Here is a 20,499-nt window from a genome sequence, read left to right as displayed (position 1 = left end):
TTATTCTTCCCTCATTTTCAGCGAGGAGTCTGTTTTCCATTCCTACCACAGGGGGAGGAGTCTCACACCCCTCTGTACCGGCGAACACCATAAGACCTTCATTCCCTCCCCGAGTGCGTGCGGGTCATAGTGGATTAAGTGGTCTTTTGGTCTGTTTCTCCCTGACAGCGTGTGGCTGGAAAGAAGCATTTCCTGATCTGTGTATCGGAGCATTGTATGAAACTGACCATAGCAGAGCATTGATCAGCTGCAAGCCCCCCCATCAGCATCTGCTACATTGTAGCTTTATTTTTCCCTCATTTTCAGCAAAGGGTCTGTTTTCCATTTCTACCTTAGGGGGAGGAGCCTCAGACCCCTCTGTACCGGGCCACCCCTTGCACTGGGGTCTGTATCTGTACCCATACAGCCCCTCCCCCCCTTTTATTCCTGCACTTATCAGACCTATCCTGTCTGCTGCTTTAAACCTAGCACTTGCCATTTGCTGGCTGTAGTACCACTGTTTGTTGCCTTTATTATTATTTCTTTTATTTTTTATTATTTATCTGTTTCTCCTTTGCTTCGCACTTTCCATTTCTCCCCCTTCCATGCACTTTTCTCCTCCCCCACTCACATGCACTTGCGCGTTCTCAATGACACTGGGCCTAGTAAGATCGTTGTTTTGGTTCTCCCCTGTTCCCCTCCCTTGCCTTGTCGTGCTCTGAAATTCGTGTGTACGAGCGCGATAGAAATAAAATATCAATATCAATCTGCTACATTATAGCTTTATTCTTCCATCATTCTCAGCGAGGAGTCCGTTTTCCATTCCTACCACAGGGGGAGGAGCCTCAGACCCCTCTGTACTGGCGAACAGCATAAGACCTTAATTACCTCGCAGAGCGCATGCGGGCCAAGTGGATTAAGTGGTCTTTTGGTCTTGTGGGCTGTTGTATGGTGTGGGTGGCCTAGACCCTGACTAACTTTGACTTTCACACATCATTTCTCGCATATCAAAAACAAAGGTTTGTGCACTACTTCCTGCCTTGCAAAATATTTCATAATGCCTCGCAAATCCACGTTGCGTAGTGAGTCGTCAATAACAAACAAAATGTTAGAAAAGGGACCGCTCAACAGGGAATCTTGCACACTACTCCACTTATTCCACCTACACAAGCGGCCATCACAACCTTTTTTTAATCTAAACTTCCCCCGGTACCACCCCATTCCTCAACATCCATCAATGAGGATTTGGACCAATCATTATCTAAGGCCATAGTTAACAATAACTCATTAATGAACCTAGTAGTCAACTTAAAAAGGGCCACATTGACAGAGGGGCGTAACATGTATGATAGGATTCCTACCAACTTATCTGCTTCCCCCAGTATGGCTGCCTTTGCATCTCATTCTGACTCAGATTTAGTAGAAGAATCTATTAATCTTGGCGATAGGTTCCGTCTGGATGAAATGATGGCGGGTGCAGCTACGGTGAATTTGAATAATTTCAGTGAGCTGGACATGATGATGGCTGTACAATCAAGTACCTTAGCAGTCATTCTTGATGAACAACGAGCAAGTAAAGCCATCCTGCTTCAAATGATTGACTTATTCTCAGGCTTGGTTAAAAAGGTGTCAGAGACCATGGAGGGGCAAAGCCTTATTAACAATCCTCCTATAAATGCTCCTGAAGATGGTAGTGGACAAAATTAATGTCAGTGTAAACCTATAAAAATCAACACAAGTAAAGATAATAATGTATCACCATTACTGAAGCAAAATAAGAAAGCTAGAACATTAGGATGAGACTTCGAAGAAGTCCAAATTTCCCGTCCAAAAGAGTAAAAAAATGCTTTGAAAAATAAATGCAGTTTTCCTGAAGCACAACCTTCTATTGATTTAACTCTGATGAAAGTTAATATGGAAAAGCAGAAATTACATGATACTTTCAATTTTCAGGGTACTTTTAGCCCCAATCTTTTCCTGGCAAAAAAACGAGACACTTGTGAGAAGTACTCGTGCTAAGTCCCGCTTGGCCGCTCTATCTCGCTGCTGTTGGAATCCTGTTGGAACGCTACAACAACCTTTGCAGCGTGGATGTGGACATGTATTCAAGCCCTCACAACTTTAATTGAAGGGAATCTTTGCTAAGGAGTGAGCGAACCTTAGCTTGAGCCTTGCCCGATTTGTCAATCACCTAACTGTGACATTTTCTTTGATTGCAGCCACTCCCCTGTCTGCTCTGATGGGACTTCCACATATAAACGAGCTCGCACGTGCACCCGCGTGCACTCATGAGAAGTACTTGTGCTAAGTACCGCTTGGCCACTTAGCCGCAAGGCACGCGAGCCGCGGTGCTTCCTTGTTGGACTCTCTGTGTTTTCTTTTCAATCCACAAGTGGGGCGTTTGTACTATTATATTTCTACACAGAGAGTGCTTCATTGCTCACATGCTTTCCTGTGGTAAGCCATATTCCTTGAAAACTAAAATGCCTTTTTCTACTGATGCTCCTGTGCTAGGCAGCTGTCCGCCGCCAAACACAGGAACTCGCATTAGTCATAAAACAATCATACTGGCTCTTTCTCCTGCTTTGAATCCTTCAAATCGTGTCACAGCACCGATTAATTTCAGTAGACTCCTGCTGTCTGGTATGATAAACCCACAGTATACTATAGAAATTGTACTGAAAATGCACATGCTACAAACTATATCTCCCCATCATGTGCTCGAAAATGTTTTGCAGCTGTTCAAGCCGTGCCTCACATAGTGTCCGGCTCCACCTTGCTACAAATCCCAGAAAATAGACCAGTATTTGTGCCAACGGTCAGTCCCATCTCTTCAGAAGCACACTCTTCTCCAATGCCTGATGATCTAGATATTTCTATCTATGCTAGTCAATGTGAGTCATCCATATCCATCTATAGCGCCAATTCTACATGACGAGATGCTTGCTCTGGCTCCTCTTTACATCACTCCCCTTCTCTTTCATATGTACACCCCACGCTGAGGCGGTCTAACCAGCCCCTTCCTGTACCAACTGGTCCCCCGTGCAATCCGATGATTGAAATAGCTCTTTCTGCTATTAACACCACAATGCTAACTCTGTTCAAACTTTTTGAATCTTTGGATGCCAAAATCTCCAAACAAACGTTACAGCTCGATCAAGTAACGTCTTGGTTGGATTCCCTGTGCCTTGATTCAAATGTTCTCAGATTGGATGCGACTAAGCGCCTCTTCCCCAATAGTGAAGATGTTGTAACCATCGATGAGACCCAGATTTTAGATCAAAGGACGCTGTCCCAGTCTACTCTTCCCATCTTTTCGGCAATCATTCGCCCAATTGCAGATCATACGGATGCCTTACCGAAATCCAAAGATCATGATTCTTGGACAAGCATTCCACACTCTCTCTCTAGAAGTCCACAAACATTGCCGATAGTGCTAAATGCAGATGATAATCGTATGGCGGCTAACAGAGATGTGCCAATTGTCAAACACAAGAAAAAAAGGGCCCTTGTATGACCATCAAGAAATCAAAAAATTTACCATCAGCCCGACATACAAAAAATACATTAACGTCCTTTTTTCAAGCTATTGGGACAGCAAAACCGAATCTGATACAACCAATTAAAAAATCGTCAGATACTCAAATCAATGTTATTGGAAATACAAGACTTGAGCACCAAAGGCTCTCCCTTGTCGTATCCCCCTTTAACCTTTAAATGACTTGGCAAATGAGTTACACAAAGCAAGTTTACCAATACCAACTCAGAAAGTACCACAGGTGCCTCCCTCAATTACCAATTCTAAGGAAACTACCAAACCTCCAACCACCGAAGAACATCCCACACTCTTTTCAATTGATCAATTAAAGGGGGCGGTGGATAACTACTTGGTTCAACGTTTACATGCCTCATTAAGTGAGACACAACTAGGAACAACATTCAAAGCTCCAATTCAGCCTTGTTGTCTTGAGATACATAAACCCCCAACTCAGTCAGTGTCCTTCACTGATCCTTTACCTAATTGTGCATATGCTAATTTATCATTACCCATTTATTCCAACCTTCTGAGACCTACTGGGATTTTGACCAACCACACTTTTAATTCTATGATTCCAGATATTACTAATACTCTCACGACATACTGAGTCATTCAACTCAGATTGTCACTCGCTGATCATGAAATGTCGGGAGGGTGCATTTCCGACTTATACCCTAAAAAGACAAAGTGTGATCAACATCTTTGGAGACGTACCCGAATTGGAAGATATCAGTTCACGCGACATTGCTCAGATTTAGTTCATTTCTGATAATGTCTCCTCGGTCATTAGACTCTGGATACCTTCAGGTGTTGTTCTCAACGCAATCTGGCAAGCCAAAATGACACTTTTTAACATGGGATTTCTAGTTATCCAAGACCCAGAAAGACACACATTAAGATCGGCCCAACAAGTGTCTACATCAAGCATCTACACTCATGCGCAAGGTGAAACTGAGCATGTTATAGATACACGCCAGTCACATTAACCATCAGCTTATCCATGTCAAGATTTCCTGAGACTCGCCAGTTGGAATACGCAAGGCCACTGTAGGAGGTTTTGTCTTTTGGGGCAAATTCTGGATTTGGCTGTATTTTCTTACCGTGGTATTTTGGCTGTATTTTGGCGGTAAACTGGCCTTATCATTAGAGGTAATTTAGTATTACCCTATTTTGGTGATAATATAGTGTTAGCTCATATTGGCAGTAATTTTTAGTGCCATCTTATTTTTGTGGTATAGTGATGAGAATGTCCTTTATACTACCACCCCATGACTACAAACTTCCCTTGCCATAATTGGGATACCCCTTGGCTGACTATGAAGAACCCCTGGACCTAGCACACCTTCAGGGAACCCAGTGAGTTTATTCAGAATGCACTTTATTGCATGTAGCTCATGTTACTGACTTATTTACATCCAGTAACCTATGTGCCTTAGATGACACTGCTTTCTCTTCAGCATGCAGAGAAAAGCACATTCATACACACTCTATCTGTCTCATCTGCATGTATTTACTCTTAATCAGTACTCTTAACCCGTCTGTACCTGCTCAAGTCTCTTGATTTCATGCTTTAGATAACAAGGCTCAACATGGACAAATTACTCTGTCACCATTGCATCCTCTGTCTTTAATATTGTATACACTACAGGAGATATTTTATCTACAATCTCAAATGGCCCTTGCCATGCTGCGAGGAATTTTGAATTTGTATGTTTATTCTTACCAAAATGGAATTTGTATACCCGATCACCTATCTTATATTCTCTCACAGATGTCTTTTTATCATAATAGGACTTGGCGCTTTCAGCAGCCCTTTCCAAATTTCGCTGTGCAAACACAAATGCATGTTGTAAGTGCTTCCCCAATTCTTCCACATATTCATGAACTGTAGATGCACTCACAAGTGTTCGTTCATGTGTCCTGTACAAGAAATGTTGTGGCAGTACCATTTTTCTTCCTGTCAACACCTCATGAGGACTGATACCTGCTGCTTTAGCAGGAGTCGACCTAATGGCCGTTAACACTAAAGGTAAGCGTAGATCCCAACTGGAACCCGCCTCTGCTACAAACTTCTTTAGTATCTCCACGACAGATCTATTGCTTCTCTCTACATTCCCCGAAGAGGCGGACCGATATGCGATATCCAATTTCCTTTTTACCCCCAATATCTGCCACACCTTGCTCGTCAAGGTGCTTGTGAAATGACTTCCTCTGTCTGACTCTATTCTTTGGGGTAACCCGAATCTTGAAAATATGTGATTTACCAGCAATGTAGCCGCTGTTTGTGCACTACAATCTAGCGCAGGAATGCATTCCACCCATTTCGACATTAGACATACCACCGTCAATAAATACCGGTTTCCCCTACCTGATCTCTTTACATGCCCTACATAGTCGATTTATAAATCTGACCATGGAAGGGTTAAACCTCTTTTCATTAATGGAGCTCTATGCATTGGTGAAGCAGGTTTAAATTGTGCACATACCAGACACCCCCTGGTGTATAATTCCACATCCTGGGACATATGTGGCCAGTAAGCATAGTCTTTCAGTATTTCTAAAGTTTTTTGTGAACCTATGTGTCCTGCAGTTATCGCATCATGTGCATGGTGTAAAATTAGCCTCTGAATGAAAGAGGTACCACCCACTCTATCTGCCCTGTTACAAATTCCCTGATCATCAGACCATCCTATAGTTTAATTCCTTTTTTGTTCTTTAATAACACCCACAGTTCTTTCCCTGTACAATCATTTTCAGTTAAGGGATTTTGTTCTGTGTCTATCAAATGCCTTAATTAGATCCTGATCTGGCATATCCTAACTCCATTGTACTACAGGTTGCTCAACTTCTTTTGGAGATTTGGAGCATCTAACTGCATATACTTGTATTTCACCTATTGAGTGTTCAATGGGCAACAATTCTCCCATAACAGCCCCAATCTTGGCCAATTGATCTGCTCTATCATTTCCCTCCTTATCCTCTCCCGGTGTTTTCAAATGTCCACAGATTCTCCTCCAGTGTATTGTTAAACCATTCTCTAACACTAATTGGTCTATAGCTTGAATACTTTTCCCATGTTTAAGGGGCTTTTTGTTATATGTGAGGATGCCTCTTGCTTTCCAGCCAGGCAAATATTCTACAAAGCTATTTTGTGCATAATCAGAATCAGTCACAAGAACAATTTCACTGAATTTGTTATCAACTGCGGTAGTAATTGCTTTATAATTGCTATCTGGCTACTCCTGGACCAAATTTTCATTCCATTACTAGGAATGTCCTCAGTCCTCAACCAGACATGTCCTATCCCTGACACCAGCTGTTTATTGCTATCATTTTCAATGTGAAAAGCACACCCGTCGACATACACAATTGGCAAGTCCTTACAAGTATTTTCATCAAAAGCTTTGTGTGTTGATTGTTCAAACTCCTGCAAACTGGGCTCCACCTAAACCTAATCTGAGACACAATCAGCTGCACAGTCATGTAGATCTGCTATCCCTATCCATTGAGCAATTGGGCTCTTTTTATTCTGTCCATATCTTACTTCTACAGGAAAACCCTGCAATGCCAATGTCCAGGAAGTAATTCTGGATTGCACTAGGTTTCCTGATCTAATCCTTTCACTTTGTAAAAACTGCAATGGTTGATGATTTGTCTCAATGATCACCTTTTCCCCTTGAATAATGGGATTAAAATGTTGCAATGCCCATACATTGATCAGAAGAGCCTTTTCACATTCACTGAATTTAGTTTCAACCTGAGAAAATGCCTTACTTGCATAGGCAATAGTTTTTATCATGTTTTTGAGATAACACTGCTGACATACACTGCTCAGCGAATCCTATTTTTACAAAGAAATCTTTATTCTTTATGGGATAGGCCAAGCATGGCGCCTTTATAAGACATTCCTTCAATTTAGCAACTGCCTCAGACTGCTCTTTTTCCCATTTCCAGGGCACATTCTGCTTCAATAATTTAGTCAAGGGTTGAGTGATTTCAGTGTAATGTTCAATACATTTCCTGTTATATCCTGTCATCCCTAAAAGACTTTTCAAACTTTTCATATTTTTAGGATTTTTTTTTACACCCCCCCTTACACCACACATATATGTGGGGGGGGTATAGGATATAATATTAATATGTGGGTGTGGGAATGCAGGGGGTCTACCCCCGCATATATATGTGGTGCAAAGGGGTTTTAAAAAAATATTTTAAAAATGAAGTCAGCATTTTCGGCCGTCGCAATTATGAGGGATGCAGTGATCACATAGCTGCCTTCTAATGCATGCGCTGGCGAATGCACACTCTCCTGTGAGCACACCCCGTTCCTCCAGCTCTCTCGAAGTGCAGTCTATCGTTTGTCTCTCATTCAGAATCGCCTGGGGGGGTGGGAAGACCTCTCTCCTTCCCAACACAAGTGCCAGCGGTATCCCCTCTGCATCATCTCCAAATCCGTATAATTGCAGTGTGGTAAAAGTGGCAGTAATTCCATTGATGCCACTTTATTACTGCACTGCTAGACTCAGAATGAGCCCCCTAGACTGGAAATGGGGGATGGATTTGAGGGGAAGGAGAACAAAGATGAGTTTGAGAGTTTGGTGATCGGCATATGTATTAGCTGCAAAGACTACAGAACGGAAAGAGTGCTCGAGTTACGCTAACCTTCAATCTAACCTTGCACATACAGACTCTGACCAAAGCGTTTTTTTTTTTTTACAGGCAGTAATCAGGATTTCTGCCCATGGAACGCAGTAGCAGCCACTCCTAGTCCTCCTCCAACATGTCCATCGGTTCCTCAGCCTCTGAGACCCACTCTAATTGTGCTGTGAAGCACCTCTAGGTGGAGGACAGCAGCACCGAGACTTTAGACCCAGAGGGGCAGCAGGCCGTTCAGAGGAACAAAGCATAGGCTGGATATCTGAGGGGCTGCAGAGTCTGAGCACACCAAGCAAGAGCCACCCGAGCATTGGGAGAGTATCAAGGAACGCAGACGGATGGGTCTGGCCGGCATGAGGAGCAGAACAAGGAGGGGAGTCTGTCACATGAAGACATCTTGTAGCAGACAGCTGCAACCTGCCTCCAAAGACATCAAAATCCCTACAAGAGAAGTACACAGCTGCTATTGAAAATCCCATCACCTCCGCTAGAGAAGGGGGTCTGAGAAACATGAGATCATTTGCTTCATAACCGAGATGGTGGGTGTCAACGTTTGGATTTTTAGAACCTTTTATGATTGGCCCTGTTCCATGTTGTTAGTTATCCTTGTAACTGGGGGGTGCATACTTTTTTCTTGCAATGCTCATTATGTTGCTTGAATCTCATTTTTACTGTTCTAAGGACCATCAAATCATTTTCACTTCTATACAGTATTCTTTTGTTCTTTATTCTCCCTCTTGTATCTGTTTCTTGCCATTGTATAATTATTTGTACCATCTAATTATTTCTGTAAAGCACTTCGGCACAAGGCGCTACAAAAACAAAATAAAAACAAACAAAAAAGCTGGTTTCAAAACAATGAACAGGATTATCTTATTCCTGCCTTCTGCTCAAGTAATAAGGGTTAAGATTGTCTTCCACTGAACACTACTGACAATGATAAGTCTCAGAATAATGTCTAGCCGAGCTAGGGGCAAAGAATCATCACAGAAATTCTGCTTGAGCAGCAAGTATGTGACAAGACACAGTGAACTTGTGGTCCAGAGGCTGAGGAATGGAAAATGGAAAAGAAGAGATGAGTTGGATTGATACTATAACACCTTAGCCTTAGCAAAACCATGCACAGATAAAGGGGCACAGCACACGGACAGTTGTGTGTGCGCTGTCCCCCTTCTGTGTGCATGATTTTGTATTTGGTTTATTTATATTGCGCGCCTGGCCTGAGGGCATTCGGGCTCCTTTCTTGCAGAGGTTACAGGTAACATCCTCCAACTACAGTTCTTGGAGGTACATGGTAAATAAAGGTATATAAAAGGTACATAAATCACATAATTTACAAGGGAGATACACATTTACGTATGGTATCTAAAAGACAGTCACTATATGCAAGTACTGTTAGATAGAACGTTTGCAGGAGTATGACAGGATTTCCATTTATACAGTTCTGGGAGCTAGGTCCTGGTCAGTGAGCCAAGATTTGGCTTTGTTCTTAAAAGCAAGGTAAGGGAGTTCAGTTCTGAGAGTGTTGGGGAGTGTGTTCCAGAGTTTGGAGGCGAGGACTGGGAAGCAGGACCCCCCTGCTGTCTATAGTTTAAATCTGGGTATATCAAGTGAGTGGGTTTGGGCAGATCTGAGTGGTCGGGTGGCTGTGTGTGCACTGAATCGATGGGCCAGATATTCTGGTGCGTGGTAAAACGTCAGCCCTCACTGCGATCATCATTGCACCTCTTGACATTGATGATAACCTAACAGTGGTTTGCTTTGGGTTGGTGGGTGCAGGTGTCGAGCTGGAGTTATGCATCATACAGTGGTGCAGTGCATGTATATAGCTGGTGTTACAGTGGCAGCTGAGGCTTGATCTCTGATATCTATGCTACCTTATAATATTTGCTACTTTGCCAGTTGGATAGTTGGTACATCCTTCTTTCTTCCTTGATGTTAGAAGGTTTAATGCCAGTGTTTAAGGAGCTTCTGGCATGAAGCGAAGGAAGCGGCATCATTAATGTCTGCCAGAATGGCACTGTCATGGTCCAGGACTCTCAGCTCAACCTCCTCCTTCCTGATCAGCGTCTTCAGTCTCTCATTAACTCCCTACCTTCTCCTTCCACTCCTCCGCCTATCTCCTGTCTGGACCCTTCGCCGCCACTCATGAGTGTACCACATTCCTGTACCCCCCCCTTGGAAGACCTTCAAAGGAGGCAACCAGCTTCACTTTACTACACTCGACTCGCTCTGCCATCAAACACTCCTCTGTCACCTCCTTGAAGACTTAGACCTTGACGTCCTCGCTCTCACTGAGATGTGGTTCACTGCCAGCTCTGTCAGTGCTTTTGACACTGTCCTCCCGAAGGGCTTCAAGATACTCTCTAAGCCCAGGCCTAACCGGGATGGGGGAGTGGCCCTGATTTTCCCTGAATGGGTCCTTGCCACCATCATAGCCACTCAGACCTACTCTTCCATCGAGTACCTCGTCTGCAGGCTTGGAGTCTCTCCAATCCTCTTGCTGACTCTTGCCACCATCTATAGGACCCCTGGTCCGGTCTCTCTCTTCCTTTCAGAGTGGTCTGACCTCAACTCTTCTCTTCTGGCCTCCAAGATTCTCTTCCTCTGAGACTTTAATATTCACTGCATTCTCCCGATGCGGCCTCTGGTCTCTTCCGCGGCCTCTGTGACTCTCTTTCCCTCACCATTCTTTCATGCAGTCCGACGCACTCAGCCAGACACACCTTGGATGCTGTCATCTCAGCAGATATCCCCATCTCCAACCCTCTGTTATGCTTGAGCTAAAACATGGCACTGGTGCGCAGTGTATTCTGGGAGCACTCAGAGCCATAATGGATATTTACTTCATGCCGCAGTGAAAAGCTGTACTTATTTCGCTGAGAGCTGAATTTACTTTGCTGAAGAAAACATGCTTTCCAAACCTGGTATGCAGTCAAGGACATTCTGCTGGGAAAGCTGGCTTTGTTATGTCTTGTTATGAGTTATGGGACTGTTTTCCGTGGTGCTTGTTCTTAGAAGAGGGAAGCGCTTTGCTCCTTGAGGTTACTGTCGGTTGACCCAGCTGGCAACCAACGGTTGCCCATCAATGCGCAAGTGCATTTGCCAGAAGGTTCGAGAAATTACCACCCCTTTTTGAGGAGTGCATATATGCAGAACCCCTCAACGGTCAGACGGACAAGTACAAAGACCTCAGTTGGAGGGAGGACGCTTCTGTCCGGCATACCTGTGGGCTGTTGTGCTCTCGGCCTGGCTGTTATCGGGGTCTTCCAGCCGCTTCTGGCGAGATGAGGGATTCAGTTACGCCCACGGTGATGTATTTTCTTTTGAATTCTCTGTCTTTTCTGTGATTTATTTCTGTGTTATCACTTGTTGCTTCCAAGCTTTGAATAAATAGCCGTATAAGTGCTCATTATTTTCTAAGCGTGCGTGTGGTTGTAAGTCATTGCGTCGTCTACCTGCGTTTAAAGTATTGGCTCTGCAATTGCATTGGTGATAAATGACTGTCCGTGCACTCTGGGCGAGCAATACACCCTCTCACTACACCTCTCTCCTGGTCGGACCATGCTCTCCTGTCCTCTCACCTGGATCTCTTGGGTCCCCCGGCTAAGCCTCTGCCCGCAATGCCACTCTCCTTCTCTGACATTAGACTGATGAAGCAAGTGTTGGTTGCTGCCTTTGCCACCAATTTCATTCCCCCTCCGGCCACTGACTCAAACTGACACAGCCCTTGCTAACCTTGACCTCTCCATCTCCAACCCCCTTGGCTTCCTTGCCCCCGTCATGAGGATCCGCATGAGGCCTGCCTCCAAGCACAACACCTGGCATGATTCCGACTTCGCCTCTCTGAAACGCAAGTGCAGAGTTGCTGAGCAGAAGTGGCAGGCTTCAAGCACATCCTTTAACAGACTGGCCTGCCGCCGGCTCCAAAGGCAATACAGACTCTCCATTTGCTCGAAGATGGCAGCCTATACCCAAGCCTGCATCTCGGGGCCTCTAACAACACGGCTGAACTGCTCAAAATCTGCAAGGAACTTGCCAATCCTAGAGCAGTCTCCACTTCGCCTCTGCCTTCCCTAACCTTCTGCACTGGCCTCTCACTTCTTAACCAACGTTCAGAACATCCTATCCTCACTCTCCTCTACACTCCTCCCTTCTCCCTGACCCACTGTCAGGCCTCCCCTGGCCCCCCTTCACCCTTCTCTCCTCTTTATCACCCGTAGCACCGAATGAGGTCTCTAGAAAAGTCCTACCTATGAAAGTCTCCTCCAAACAGGTGCTCCCCCAGAACTATCAAGGACAATATTGCCTCACTTGCGCCAGCCTTGGCTGATTTCTGCAATCACTCCTTTGCCACTGGCTCCTTCAGGCTGCCCCTCAAACACTCCACCCAATCCTCAAAAAGCCTTCTGCTGACCCCTCCTTCCTGGCTTTCGCCCTATCTTCATTTCCCCGTGCTTGGGCAAACTTTTGGAGAAGCTCGTCATCTCCCAGCTGATCAACTACACTGAATCTGTTGGTTGTCTCCATGACCACCAGTCTGGCTTCATGAGCAGCCAGAGGCACAGAAACTTCACCCCTGAACACCTCTGAAGACTTGCTCTATAATCTCGACTCCAACTCTCCTTCCGTTCTCATCCTTCTTGTTTTTTCCTCTGCCTTTGACACGGTCAGCCATGCCACCCTTATAAATGAGCTCTGTGATACCCTTGGCATCACGAACCTGGCACTGGACTGATTGACCTCCTTCCTCTCTGACCGACCATCCCATGTTCAACTGGACCCTTTTCTTTCCTCCATCTCACTCTACACCTGCGGCGCCCCTCAGGGCTTTATCCTCTCACTGTGGCTCTTCAACATCTACCTTGTCCCTCTGGCCCATTTGATCTCCGCCTTCTCTCCTAACATCCAGTGTTATGCAGACACACAGCTCTCCTTAAAGCTCCCTCCACTGCCTTCTCATCTTCCTCTCTCATTCCTGACTGTCTATCTGCTATTCAGGCATGGTGCACGGCTAGTGATCTCTGCCTTAATGCCAGTAAAACTGAGATCCTTCTCATTGGGACCGCAGATCTCTCCTTCCCTCCTACTCTCTGGCCTCCCTCTATGGGTGCCCTCCTCTCACCCTCTTGTGAGGCAAAAATACTTGGTGTCTTTTTCGACTCCTCGCTCTGCTTCTCTCCTCAGATCACAGAGCTTGCCAAGAAGGACAACTTTCAGCTGCACCTCCTCAGATGCATTTTCCCTTTCTCCACCTTCCCCTAGAAACTCAATGGGCCTCATTATGACTCTGGCGGTAGTCGTGCCAGTAAATACTGCCGCTGGAGTAATTTTCTTTCGAAAATCCCCATTGGACTCAATGGGAATGGGGAGGACGGATGCACCGGCATCCTTCAAGGTCTGCGAGCTGAACTTGTAGTTTGCCGGTCCGGAAACAGCTGTACCGGCAAGCTTACCGGTACTGTTGTTTCCAGACCGGCAAACTTGTAATGAGGCCCAATGTCTCCATGGCTCTGGTCCTCTCTAGGCTGGACTACTGCAACAGCCTCTTCCTCAATCTGCCTAAATCCTCCCTTTGCCCCCTTCAACTGATAGAGAATAGGACTGTAACACATATCCTTGGCCTCAAGCCCAGGGACCACATTTCTCTTGTCCTATGATCGCTCCACTGGCTCACGTTTGGTGCAAGGATCAAGTTCAAGACCGTCTGTATGATACACAAGCCTTTCTGTGGCCTAGGACCCCGTTACATCCAACTCCCTCTCCCTAAATACCTCCCTATTAGAGCCCTTTGTTGTAATAGCTCCAACTCTCTGCAGATCAGTTGCTTTTCCAAGCAGAGTGGGGGGGGGGGGTGATAGATCTCTCTCTTCTACAGGAGCCTCCCTCTGGAATAGCCTTCCCGCCCGCCAAAGGCTTGAGCTGGATCTCCTTAAGTTCCAGAAGCTTCTCAAGACCCTCCTTTTCTCTTCTTCCTTCCCTCTCCCCTGCTAATGTCCCCCTCTGCTGCACTGACTGGCTGCCTGGTTCCTCCTGAGTCTTACAGGGCACCAGGCCCTCCTCACCCAGTCCACCCCTCACCTCGTTCTCCCCTGACCCCCCATTCTTGCACTTGCCCTTCCAGACCCCCGCCCCCTGTATGAGCCTGGAGGGGCATGGAAGGGCAAGTGCAATAATGTGCCCCTTTGCCGCTAGCGCGACACATCCTTTTATAAAGGTATGCCTGACTTGTTGTGCGCCCCAAGCGTCGGCACCTCCACCAGCACACCCGACTCTGGCTGTTCCTGCTTAGGTGTTGGTACCCCCAAAAATTCTGCTAGCGCCTCCATCGGTCATGGAAGGCCTTCACCTACACCAAGGCTTCTACATCCTTGCCTGTGTCCTTGTCTGAGCTGCCAGGTCCCCCACTTGGGGAGCATCCCCTTGAGACCCTGTAATGGTAACAGGGGTCGGCTCTGCTGGTCCCTGCAGGGGGAAGTCCCGGAAGGCGCCTCCTTCGGTGCTGGTTTCGACCTCAGGCAGACTCCTAGTAGGGTTGACGCCCTCATGCTTTCATCCAGTAGTCATTGCATGTAAAGGCATCCCCACAGGTCCATGCCCGGTTCTAGAGCACTTGTGCCCCTCAGGACATGTCCCAGTACTAGAGCAATTCCGCCCCTCAGCCGATGTCTCGGGAGGACCAAAAGGCCCCTTGGTCCGGGGACAGGTAGCTCTGGGAGCCTCAAGACCCTGCTGGTCTAGGGTCTTTATAACCCCTCCCACTCACAGAATTCCCCAGAAAGGAATCCCTCTTATGGGGTGCTTTAGTAAATAATTTAGCGCTTACCTTGTCCGCCTTGCTTCTGCGTTGCACGAAGTCCTTGAGATGGTCTGGGGGGGATGCAGAGAAGATCTCCCTTCACCTCGCTAATTGGTTCTTCAACAAGCGTAGCATAAAAGCGTGACAGGCCGTGCAATCGTCCCACTGATGGCCAGCGCATAAACACTGCCGACAGCGTTAGTGTGGGTCTGACGTGGGAAAACGACTCGCAGGAGAAATACCTGCTAAAGATGACAAGCTAAGATGTGCCGGGGTAGGCAAGGCCCCGTAGGCTGGTAGTAATCAAACAATGAAGCGGGAAAAGTAGAAATAAATTGCACACTCGAACCGAGCATGCAAGAGGAAGGTCCGATCCCGTCAGCATGGAAAAGGGAACTGGGGGCATGGTCATGCCCGTAGATGTGCCTGATATTTAGCAGGGAAATGCTCTTTTATTGAGGAAAAAGGGTTTCAGTCCCGTCCCTAAGGAGGGATGTCCATCATACAGTATGGAGGAAAGAGGAAGAGACGTAGGAGTAAATAGAGGGAAAGCAAGCAGAGTTCAATAACAGGTTGAAGAGTTCAGCATGATGAGAGGCCACTAAAGGGACAATAGGCTTGACTGGGTGAGGAGCAAGAGGGTCTGATGGGGCACATGAAGGGTTAGCCTTCATCAGCAGAGATATGACTTCTTCAGTATTAGTGGGACTAAAGGGGTAAATAGAGGCAGATATTGAGGGTAGAAAAGGCGGAGTGTGGAATGTAGGAGGAGAGAGTGTGAGGAGGTTCAGGAGAGAGTCTCTAATTTTGAAATATTTGCAAGGAAGTATTCAGCTAGATTATAAGCTGTGAGAGTTGATAGCCATATATTTAGGAGGAGTGAGTTTATGGTGCCCTGTAGCCAGAGAGGATGGTTGGAGTGAGAGTCAATGAGGGAGAGGTAGAATTCCCTTTTAGTTCAGGCCAAAAAGGCAGAGTTGCACATCCTCATGCTAGTGGCTACACCTCCATTTGTGCAACAGCCAATACATGTCTGTGAGGAGAGACTGTATGAATGGGGTGATCAATGGATGAGGATGCTTAGACTTCGGGTTGAAAGTTAGCAGTGGGAAGTGAGAGGATAAGGAGTCATGTAGTAGGGATTGGAAGCTGGAGAGGGTAGTCGTAGTGGAAGGGGCATCAGGTGTGGAGGAGGAGAGAGAACTGTAGGTCAGAGAGAACAGGTGGAATGATAGGTTTACATTTCCTTTTAGTAATATGTGAGGCAAGTGGTGAGGAGAGGGAAGAGGGTGAAAAGTAACCATGTAGAAGTAACCACATCTCTTGCATTGAGCAGGATATCCTAGGAACCCCAACAAGCCCCACTTCAGTTCACCCAGTCACACTGAGCAAAGAATGGAATTAGGTAACAGATGGTCTCAGTATAGTAACTGGTCATATGATGCCCACATCTGGCAAATTGTGTCAGTAACTGGGCAAATGAAGCCAATGGCTGTTAAAGGGTGTGGGTACCTGGACATATGTTATGTTAATTGTTTTTTATACTTCACACATCACCACTGTAGTAATTGTTAAAGCGCTGAGACCTTGGCCGTTTGGGTGAACTGTGAACCCCCGCCCCCCAGGGTGTAAACCAGACTTTGATCTGTGGAGTGAAAAGGAAATAGAGAAAAGGCAAGGAGGGAATGGCAGAGGGAGAAGGTCTGATAACAGACCAGACCACATAGGTCTCAACGAAAAGGGAAAGATGAACTTAAGGATGAGTGAAAAGGGATGCATGTCTAGTGGTTTAGGTTCAGAATAAAAAGTCATGAAAAGAATTAAGAACTGTCCATTAAGAATAATGTACTATCTTGAATGCAAGCAGTGAAATGTGGTGTTGGTATTATTTAAAATTGATCAAGGCAATACCTGTCATATGATGTCAGTACCCGAGCATATGAGGACAAGGCCTGAATATGATGTGAGTACATATGCTTGTGATGGAAATGTCTGGTGTATACTAGAATTACCTGGCAAAGGATTTAAGTACCTGGCTATATCAATATGTACACTACATACAATTGGTGTGCCAGCAATGCCTGATATGTGATAGAAAAGTGTGGTAAATCATGGAGGGTTTTGGGTATTTGAAGGCAAAACCCATCACTTGATAGAATTACCTGGGCATATTAAGGCAAAACATAGCATATGGTGGGAGACATAACATGGACATAGTTGGAAAATGGTTGTGCCTGGAAATGTGATGGAAGTAGCCGTGCATTTAATGGCAATACCTGCTGAGTGATGCAAGTATCTGATTATTTTGTGTTAAAACCTGGCACACAATGTTAGTCCCAGGGCACATGAGGACAATACTCTGCAAAACAAAAAGCACGGCAGCCATTTCCATAGAAAAGCCACAAGTATTTGCTTTCACAGTACTTTTTTTTTTAAGTATTCTGGCCAGCCGGTGGGGATCCCAAGGGGGAGTGCAACTATTTATAGAGATAAATAGTTACATATCAATGGGTTGGTGGCATCTGGATAAGACTGGATTACAGATGCAAGGATATGATATGGAGCAGCTACCTATGACAATACTAAACTGTATCGAGTGCAGCTTATTATTTTAACACATTTACATTATGTTACACTGAAGTGACATTTTAGTCACAGAAATATTGACAAGCTCATGGATCTTGTGAGATTTTTTTGCTGGAGAAAGCCTTCTGTATCCAAAATATAGACACATGGTGATGTTGTTTCATCCAGTAAATATGTAAACACACTTTTGACCAAAATATAGTTTAATTATGTAAATCGACCCATAAATAGCTCAACATATGAACATATTTCTATTAATGCACGGTCTTAAAACAAATACAGTTGAACATGGCTGGCATTTCCTTACAGAACACTTAGGTTAGTTATTACTGGTGCGTTAAATAGCTCTGCCAATAGCTTAACTTATTTGCCAGCTAATGAAACCACACGTTATATGGATATTAATTCAGCATTGTACGGAAATGACGGTCTGATATAAAGACTTATTTCTTTGTGGGATCTGTAGTAAATGTGCATTGGCAGGTTACTTCCTTGAAGAATCTTCCATCAAAACGAGGCAAAGGAGGCAGTTCAGAGGCTGGAGTAACTGGCAATGACTTGCTCGAGAGTGGTGAAACTGTCCAGGAAGGCTTCTTCGTCATTGCCGAACTTTGTGTAATGGTGAACATAGGCTCTGAGAAGACGGAGAAAAACGTCCTTATTAAATTAAATGTAAAAGTGGTAGTCTATAGACAAACGGCGTGTAAAAACCCAAGGGTCCTTGTGAAAAACAAGACACAGTACTGCCCTCTGCCCTATCATAGGATAGTCTCCAGTGCTGCTCCAAGGAATGGAATAAACGGAATGGTGTATAGTGTGGTCTAGTGCTGCTCGTGGGATGGGTCCTCAAGCAGCCCCAGGAGATGAGTTATAGTGATGCTCATTGATTTGTCTCGAATGCTGCCGATAGGATGAGGTCCAGTAGTTTTCTTAAAATGGGCTCCACCACTGCTCAGGGAATGAGTTCTAATGTTGCCCATGAGATCGAATTTTGAGTTGTCCATGGGATGAGTTTTAGTGTGGCCTATGATTTGGACTCCAGGGTAGCCTATGGTGTGGATTTTAGTGTTGCCCAAAGCACTGGGCATAGTGCTGCCTCATAGGGTGGGGCCTAAAGTTAAACCATGAGACAGATTCTAAATCTCCTGCATGGGATGGGTGATAATGCGGCCACCATGGGGTGGGTTCTAGTTTTGCCTGAGGTATGGGCTCCATTGCTGCGTATTTGATGGTTCAAGTACTGTTTAAGAGATCGGAGTGAATATTGCCCCAGGGGGTGGGCCTGAAAGCAGCCCCTTGGTTGGCTTCTACTGTTGCCAAAGTAATGTGCACTAGTGATGATCATTCGATGGCTTTTGTGATTCCCATTGGATGGGTTATAATGTGCTTGTTGAATGGGTTGCAATGCCCCAGTGAGATGTCTTTTGGTGCCACCAATTCATTGTGCTTTAATGCTTAGCATCGTCCCTTATTATTTTGCCAACACTAATAATTTCACTTACTTTGAAGCAAACATATTCCATGCTTTCCCCACGATTGCGTCCAAAGGCTTCAGCAAGAACTGGCTATTGCTAACCAACGTGGCAGATTTTTCATACTTGTTAAAGGCTCTTGGTGTTTTCCAAAGGCTAAAGGCATCTCCAGGCGTTAACCATGAAGTGTACAATGCTGGATCTTTGAATCCTTCTGGAAAGGTAAAAACAAAACGTACACACTGTTCTTGATTAAGGTAACAGAACTTCTTTTAGATTAGAAAGGCGCCCATACATTCAACCCCTCCATTTTAGATCCACTTCAGCTGAGCAACAGAAGTCTTAGCTGCATTCAAAATGTTGCATTCTAAGTGAAATTTGATTAGAAAATTAATTTGCAGAGATTCCAGACTTTCATATGGTTATGTATGTGCTCTTAAACTGCTCTAATCAAAGCAACAAGGTTTTCTCAAACCATTAGAGGGATCCGTTGCACAGAAATCCACTTGAAAACTGTTTGCCAAGCTGCACGGAAATTCTGCAGCATTACTCGAATTACAATAATCGCCCTAGAACTCTTCTGTTGGGCGAGCTCTTTTGCATTTGTAGGTGCTTCTCAAAAAGTAGATTCAGTGCCTTCAGAACTGAAAAGCGCCCTGCCTTCTACACACACTAGGAAGACTCAAATCTAGCTCAGGTAATAACCCTGTTTTGACAAAGGAAATGCATGGATAATTAAGACCTAAACATACGTGCTACTGTGCATGCATCAAAAAAGAAAATACATTATGTCTTCTCAGTCTTAAAAACCCTTGACTAGATTTGAGTGCTCCACTCCCAGCAAACATGATGGCCCCATTGTAAGACCTGCTACTATAACCAATTCAGAAATGTCCCTGCATGCTATTGCCTGGAAGTCTGAACAGACAACTTCAGAACATCCAAAATAACACTACCAGCAAGGTCTTAGGCCCACCAAAGTCTGTCGCTTAAGAGACATGTTAACTTATAGAATCATTTTGACATACTTATTAAGTGCTGGGCAAAAGTCAACTGACTTAAGACACTAGAAATCCCATAGAAGTGGGGAACACCGCCCAATTAGAAACAAAAACTGTGTAACCATCTCTGTTCCTCTGTGTTAAAATGGGCCACCACCTAAAGATTACGTTTTACCACCAAATTCTGAAATTAATTTGCAGAAAAAATGTACTCCACGCTTCAGGAACCAACTAAAACTGTTATTATCAGCTGAATGCAAGAGGTTTGGTCAGTTGTTAAAAAATAAAACTGAGACCGCTAGGGGGCGCAGAAGAAGATGGCCGCCTAGGATCATTGCTCCCGATAATGGCAGCGACATGGAGATGATTTAGAGCTTCTTATCCCGAATTTGCGGAATACGACCATTCCTACGTGAGGTGGAAGCACCCGGCAACCGGAGTGAGCGAAAACTGCTACCCGAGGGGAAG

At 45.1% G+C, this 20,499-nt stretch overlaps 1 protein-coding gene across 12 annotated transcripts in view; it reads right to left on the bottom strand.

Annotated features, from left to right (window-relative positions):
• Positions 1–20,499, bottom strand: part of TUBD1 (tubulin delta 1) — a 900,711-nt gene that overhangs the window by 238,125 nt on the left and 642,087 nt on the right. For 10 of the 12 annotated variants that reach the window (XM_069615102.1, XM_069615104.1, XM_069615098.1 and 7 more), the window contains 2 exons: positions 19,061–19,244; positions 17,744–18,192 (listed from right to left, as the gene is read on the bottom strand). The exons of the other annotated variants lie outside the window; for them this stretch is intronic. In XM_069615102.1, the coding sequence (XP_069471203.1) occupies positions 18,090–18,192; positions 19,061–19,244 (287 nt within the window). In that variant the 3' untranslated portion in view covers positions 17,744–18,089. Of the gene's footprint in view, positions 1–17,743; positions 18,193–19,060; positions 19,245–20,499 lie in introns of those variants that run through there. 12 annotated transcript variants of the gene reach the window in all.

The sequence above is a fragment of the Ambystoma mexicanum genome, chromosome 9, assembly GCF_040938575.1.
Source record: "Ambystoma mexicanum isolate Mex_15411 chromosome 9, UKY_AmexF1_1, whole genome shotgun sequence".
Lineage (NCBI taxonomy): Eukaryota > Metazoa > Chordata > Amphibia > Caudata > Ambystomatidae > Ambystoma > Ambystoma mexicanum.
Note: the sequence above shows the minus strand (reverse complement) of the source record. Positions and strands in the feature narration are given on the sequence as shown.